At 45.1% G+C, this 7,232-nt stretch overlaps 1 protein-coding gene across 2 annotated transcripts in view; it reads left to right on the top strand.

Moving 5' to 3' along the window:
- The first annotated feature begins 480 nt into the window (after positions 1-480).
- Positions 481-7,232, top strand: part of DDHD1 (DDHD domain containing 1) — a 65,038-nt gene continuing 58,286 nt past the window's right edge. Inside the window, exon 1 of one of the 2 annotated variants that reach the window (XM_060753129.2) lies at positions 481-1,445. In XM_060753129.2, coding sequence (XP_060609112.2) covers positions 671-1,445 — 775 coding nt within the window. In that variant the 5' untranslated portion in view covers positions 481-670. The remainder of the gene's footprint in view (positions 1,446-7,232) is intronic. The other variant, XM_060753138.2, reaches the window with a different exon arrangement.

Genomic DNA, 7,232 nt, shown 5'->3' with positions numbered 1-7,232 from the left:
TGCCTAAGAGAATAGCTTGGGAAACGTCACAAAGGGGGGGCCTTACTCCGCCTCTTTCGGACTTCAACTCCCAGAAGCCTCGACCGCTTTGTCCAATGAGGAGGGCTCCTGGGAGCTGAAGTCCAACCCCTCAGAAGCCACCAGGGCGGGCCTGCCTAAGAGAAGAGCTTGGGAAACGTCACAAAGGGCGGGCCTCACTCAGCCTCTTTCGGACTTCAACTCCCAGAAGCCTCAGCCGTTGTGTCCAATGAGAAGGGCTCCTGGGAGCTGAAGTCCCACCCCTCAGAAGCCACAAGGGCGGGCCTGCCTCCAAACTACCTACTTATCCTCTTTCGGACTTCAACTCCCAGAAGCCTCGGCCGTTGTGGCCAATGAGGAGGGCTCTTGGGAGCTGAAGTCCAACCCCTCAGACGCCACCAGGGCGGGCCTGCCTAAGAGAAGAGCTTGGGAAACGTCACAAAGGGCGGGCCTCACTCCTCCTCTTTCGGACTCCAACTCCCAGAAGCCTCGGCCGCTGTGGCCAATGGGGAAGGCTCCTGGGAGCTGAAGTCCATTCCCTCAGAAGCCCGCTTTCCTCCGCCTCCGGCTCCATCCGCCGGGGAGGCCGAGCCGGCCGGCTTCGGAGTGGCGCGTCGGCCTGCTCCTCCTTCCCTCCTGACTCAGTGGCGGCATGGAGGGCCCGGAGGAGGCCGGCTTGGAGGAGAAAGAGGCGGCGGCGGCGACTAGGCCTCAACCGGGCCTGAGGCTGCACTTGCCCCTCCCGCCTCCCTTGCCGCCTCCCCCGCTGCTCCTCTCCCGGCGCCGGGCCCCTCCGCACCGGCACTCGTCTTCCCCTCAGGGCCGGCCTCGCCGCCGGAGCCGCCACCTCCTCCTCATGGACGGCGGCGGCGGGGGAGGCCCTCACCACCATCTCTTCCCCGAAGACGACTTGGAGGACGACGAGGAGGACGACGACGAGGAGGACGGCGAGGACGACGAGGCCGATGGGGGAGGCCTGGCCAGCAGCGAGAGCGCAGAGAGTGGCGGCGGTGGAGGTTTCTCCTCCTCGGCGGAGCCTCGCAAGCGGGCCCGCGGCACGACTTCCTCGGCGGGCTCCTCGTCGTCGCTAGGCCCGGGCCGGTGCTGCTACGAGGTGGTCCGCGAGCTGGGCCCCGAGGAGGTGCGCTGGTTCTACCGCGAGGAGCGCAAGAGCTGGAAGCCCTTCATCGGGTATGACTCGCTCCGCATCGAGCGCGCCCACCGGGGCATCCTCCTCCGGGAAGGGAGAGCCCAAGGAGAGGCCCACGAAGGGAGGGAAGAAGGAGAAGGGGAAGCAGAAGGAGAAGGAGGAGCAGACACGGAGAAAGAAGGAGCAGGAGGGGAGGCCCCCGAGCCCGTCTGCGTCCGAGGAGGGCTCTACGAGGTGGACGTCGCCAACGCAGAGTGCTACCCCGTCTACTGGAACCGTAAGTCCAAGAAGACAGACACCACCAGGAAAATACATTGTTATTATCATTATTATTGTAGTTCCTTTGTGAAAATGTCATGAGGACTTTGTCAAAAGTCTACTGGAAATGCAAGTCCAGAAATACATAATAATAATAATAATAATAATAACAACAACAACAAAACATTATTATTATTATTATTATTATTATGTATTTATTATTATTATTATTATTATTATTATTATTATTATTATTATGTATTTCTGGACTTACATTTCCAGTAGACTTCTGACAAGTCCCCACAACATTTTCACAAAGAAACTACAGTAATAATAATAACAACAACACCAACATTATTATTATTATTATTATTATTATTACTGTAGTTTCTTTGTGAAAATGTCATGGGGACTTGTCAGAAGTCTACTGGAAATGTAAGCCCAGGAATACATAATAATAATAATAATAACAACATTATTATTATTTATTTATTTATTAATTTACTTTGCTTCTATACCGCTGTATCTCAAGCCCGAAGGCGACTCACAGCGGTTCACAAACAGTAAAAACAGTAGAAACAGCAGTGGTTCCATACAACATATAACAATTGACTTAACACATTATCCATAAATTACCAATAAGCAATTACAATGCACAATTATTACAAAAAACAACCGTACCCAATCTTCTCATCATCCAAGCGTAGTCCAGGTTCGTCGTCCATTGTTCCATTCCTATGTTCCATTACCAGATTGCACTAAATTACTCAAACGCCTGCACAAACATCCAGGTCTTCACCTTTTTGCGGAATACCATTAGAGATGGTGCTAGTCTAATGTCCGTAGGAAGGGCGTTCCGCAGCCGAGGAGCCACCACCGAGAAGGCCCTATCTCTCGTCCCCGCCAGCCGAGCTTGAGAAGCAGGCGGGATCGAGAGCAGGGTCTCCCCGGAAGATCTCAAACTACTCGTGGGTTCATAGGCAGAGATGCGGTCAGATAGGTAGCTTGGGAATACATTATTATTATTATCATTATTGTAGTTTCCTTGTGAAAATGTCATGGGGACTTGTCAAAAGTCTATTGGAAATGTAAGTCCAGGAATACATAATGATGATAATAACAACAACAACATAGTTTCTTTGTGAAACTGTAATTGGGAATCTTGTCAAATAATGATGATGATTATGTAGTTTACTAGGTTCTTGTAGGTTTTTTCGGGCTATATGGCCATGTTCTAGAGGCATTTCTCCTGACGTTTCGCCTGCATCGATGGCAAGCATCCTCAGAGGTAGTGAGGCCTGTTGGAACTAGGAAAAAGGGTTTATATATCTGTGGAATGACCAGGGTGGGAAAAGGACTTTTGCCTGCTGGAGCTAGGTGCGAATGTTTCAACTGACCACCTTGATTAACATATAATTATTATTATTATTATTATTATTATTTATTAAACTTTATTTGTACCCCGCTAGCATCTCCCGAAGGATTCGATGCGGTTTACACAGGCCGAGGCCTCAACACACAACACAACAATACAATCTAAGCAAATCAAACAATTAAAAACAGAATAAAGCAAAATAAACAACAGGCACAATACACTAAACACAATAAAACTGGGCCGGGCCAGAGCAATGGGTACAAGATTAAAAGTGCTGGTGTGACAGGAGGTGTATATAGGGCTTCCAAGGCAAGTGCGATGTGCGATGTGCAACAATCATTGGTTCTAGTAAAGTGCTTATGGGACTTGGTAGTGGAGATTTCCTAATCAGGGAAGGCGCATCGGAAAAGCCAGGTCTTCAAGTTCTTTCTGAAGACAGCCAATGTAGGGGCCTGTCTAAGGTCTTTGGGTTATTATTATTATTATTATTATTATTATTATTGTAGTTTCTTTGTGAAAATGTCATGGGGACTTGTCAAAAGTCTACTGGAAATATAATAATAATAATAATAATAATAATAATAATAAATAAAAATAAATGTGTGACCACATCTCCGTCTACAAACCCACGCGTTCTCTTCGGTCATCTGGAGAGGCCCTGCTCGTGATCCCACCAGCATCGCAGGCACGCTTGGTGGGGACGCGGGACAGCGCCTTTTCCATAGTGGCCCCCCAACTCTGGAACACCCTCCCCAAAAACCTTAGACAGGCCCCTTCATTGGCTATCTTCAGAAAGAACTTAAAAACCTGGCTTTTCCGATGCGCCTTCCCAGATTAGGAAATCTCCACCACCAAGTCCCATAAGCACTTTATCAGAACCAATGATTGCTGCACATCACACTTGCCCTGGAAGCCCTTTATACACCTCCTGTCACATCAGCACTTTTAACCTTGTACCCATTGCTCTGGCCCGGCCCAGTTTTATTGTGTTTAGTGTATTGCGCTTGTTGTTTATTTTGCTTTATTCTGTTTTTAATTGTTTGATTTGCTTAGATTGTATTGTTGTGTTGTGTGTTGAGGCTTCGGCCTGTGTAAGCCGCATCGAATCCTTCGGGAGATGCTAGCGGGGTACAAATAAAGTTTAATAATAATAATAATAATTATTATTATTATTATTATTATTATTATACTGGAAATGTAAGCCCAGGAATACATAATAATAATAATAATAATAATAATAATAATAATAATAATAATAACATTATTATTATTATTATTATTATTATTACTATTATTGTAGTTTCTTTGTGAAAATGTCACGGGGACTTTGTCAAAAGTCTACTGGAAATGTAAGTCGAGGAATACATAATAATAATAACAACAACATATTATTATTTACACAACAATACTACACAGCAAACAAGATCACGATGCTGTTTTTTGTATTTGATCACACGTCTGATACTTCCCTTTCTTTTTTGAATCACCATGCTTCTTCATCAAGCAAGAAAACTGCACAAAATACAGACCTGAGACAAAGAGGTAGAAGAAGCCAAAATAGACTTGAGTTCCTTTTACACTGTACAATTATAGCCTATACAAGAGGGCCTTCTGGGTGGTGGACCCTCGACTCTGGAATTCACTTCCCAGGGACATTAGACATGCCCCAACATTGGCAGTCTTTAGGAGGAGCTTGAAAACGTGGTTGCTCCAGTGTGCCTTCCCAGAATAAGGAGAACTCTCAGCAATATGCCCTCAAAATGCACTTTAATACTGACTTAGGATGGATTGCGTTCCCTCGTTTTTCTCTGGAAAATCCTATCCCAGTTACATTTTACCTGTTCACGTCAGCATATTCTCAAATTTAATCTATTACATCTGGTCCAGCCATTTTTAATATGTCATTATTGATTGTTGTTTTTGTTATTGGATTTATATGATTTGTATTTTATTGATTGTTTATTAATGTTGTGTTATTGATGTTTGTTTGATGTACTTCGGGCTTGGCCTAATGTAAGCCGCACCGAGTCCCTTGGGGAGATGGTAGCGGGGTACAAATAAAGTTTATTATTATTATTGTTATTATTATTATTTTGATCCTATTGTAACTCTCATGGCTGCATCCTGTGGAATTCTAGGATATGTAGCTTGAGAAATCTGTCAAAAAGTTCCAAATTGCTAGACTGCAGATCTCAGGATTGCCGGGGTAGTATTTTTTGTCAGTTTTCTTTGTTTGTGGGAAGCATGTTCTTTTGGGGCTTCCCCTCCTAGAATCCCCCCAGCCAGTTTAACTGGACTTGGGGGGGGGGGGTTTATTCTTGAGCTGTCGCTTCCAGAATCCCCCAGCCTGTGTAGATGAGCTTGTGGAATGTTCTTTTCGGATTGTGAGTTCCTTAGGCAAAGTAAACTCAGAGGTGATTTTGCCAATTCCTTGTTTTGAAACATCGCCTACAGTCCCTGATATTTGTTGGCAATCTTTCTGGGCAGGAGGAATGTTCTTTTTGGACTGCCACTCCCAGAATGCTGGCAGGGAGTGGCAGTCCAAAAACACACCTTTCCCCACTTGCTAAAAGTTCTAGCTTTCTGCGTTTGGAGAGAAAGGAATCATTGATATTCTTGGCAGTAAGTCACATTACATTCTTGGGAAGGGGGTCTGACTTCCCACCCAGTCAAAAGGTCTAGGACAATTTGGCTGAATATCCATCTGAAGCCAGGTCTTCCTGTGTGTAATAAATTCTGGAAAGGAAACAATTCTCTCCCTCGCCCCAAATACAACCCAAAATTTATAATATTGGGGGGGAGGGTACCATCTAAAATGCAATAGCTTTATTTATACAGGAGCTCCCGGTGGCACAGTGGGTTAAAGCACTGAGCTGCTGAGTTTGTTGATCGAAAGGTTGCAGGTTCGATTCCGGGGAGCGGCGTGAGCTTCCGCTGTCAGCCCTAGCTTCTGCCAACCTAGCAGTTCGAAAACATGCAAATGTGAGTAGATCAATAGGTACCACTCCGGCGGGAAGGTAACAGCGCTCCATGCAGTCATGCCGGCCACATGACCTTGGAGGTGTCTACGGACAACGCTGGCTCTTCGGCTTAGAAATGGAGATGAGCACCACACCCCAGAGTCAGACATGACTGGGCTTAATGTCAGGGGACTACCTTTACCTTATTTATACAACATAACAACATCAACTTCAAAATGGTTGTGTAATTTTTCTGAGTCACCAGACTTTTTCATCAGTTGAGAAACTGCACAAATTAAAGAGCTGACACAAAGAGTTGGAAGAAGCCAAAATAGACTTGTGTTCCTTTTACACTATACAATTATAGCCCTTTGATCCTACTGTAACTCTCATGGCTGCATCCTGTGGATTTTTGGATTTGTAGCTTGAGAAATCTGGCAGAAAATTCCAACTCGCTAGACTGCATATCCTGGATTTCATAGGATGGAACCATGGGTGTATTGTCGAAGGCTTTCACGGCCGGAATCACTGTGTCGTTGTAGGTTTTTTCGGGCTATATGGCCATGGAAAGAACCATGGGTGCTTTCACAGTAGATAAAAATAGTGCTATGATTAGGGTACCATTCTAAAAAAAATCATGGATTTGTAGTTTAGAGCACTTAAAATCCTATCAAAGACTGAGTCAATCTACCTGTAATGTTGCTCACCTCTTTTTCTACCACTTTTCATTTGGGTTAACATCATATTTAGTATATGTTCGAAACACAACAGCCTCAGTTTCATCATCTCGATTTCTAGTGAAAGTCCATTCTTTGTTTGCTGTAAGCCCATTCATTTGTCTTTTTAACAGTTCATGAGATCCACAGAATTTTCTAGCAACACATTTCAAATGAGTTGATTTTCCACCTGTCATTTTTCTTCATTGTACAACTTTTACAAACATGCATAGAAGTCTTTCCAATATGATATGAATTTTCCTCATTAGAATCATAGAATCAAAGAGTTGGAAGAGACCTCATGGGCCATCCAGTGCAACCCCATTCTGCCAAGAAGCAGGAATATTGCATTCAAATCACCTCTGACAGATGGCCATCCAGCCTCTGTTTAAAAGCTTCCAAAGAATGAGCCTCCACCACACTCCGGGGCAGAGAGTTCCACTGCTGAATGGCTCTCACAGTCAGGAAGTTCTTCCTCATGTTCAGATGGAATCTCCTCTCTTGTAGTTTGAAGCCATTGTTCCATTGCGTCCTAGTCTCCAGGGAAGCAGAAAACAAGCTTGCTCCCTCCTCCTCCCTGTGGCTTCCTCTCACATATTTATATATCTCCTCTCAACCTTCTCTTCTTCAGGCTAAACATGCCCAGCTCCTTAAGCCGCTCCTCATAAGGCTTGTTCTCCAGACCCTTGATCATTTGAGTCGCCCTCCTCTGGACACATTCCAGCTTGTCAAGATCTCTCTTGAATTGTGGTGCC

Source organism: Anolis sagrei, chromosome 1 (genome assembly GCF_037176765.1).
Source record: "Anolis sagrei isolate rAnoSag1 chromosome 1, rAnoSag1.mat, whole genome shotgun sequence".
NCBI classification, from domain to species: Eukaryota; Metazoa; Chordata; class Lepidosauria; order Squamata; family Dactyloidae; genus Anolis; species Anolis sagrei.
This window is presented reverse-complemented; position numbering and strand designations above follow the sequence as displayed.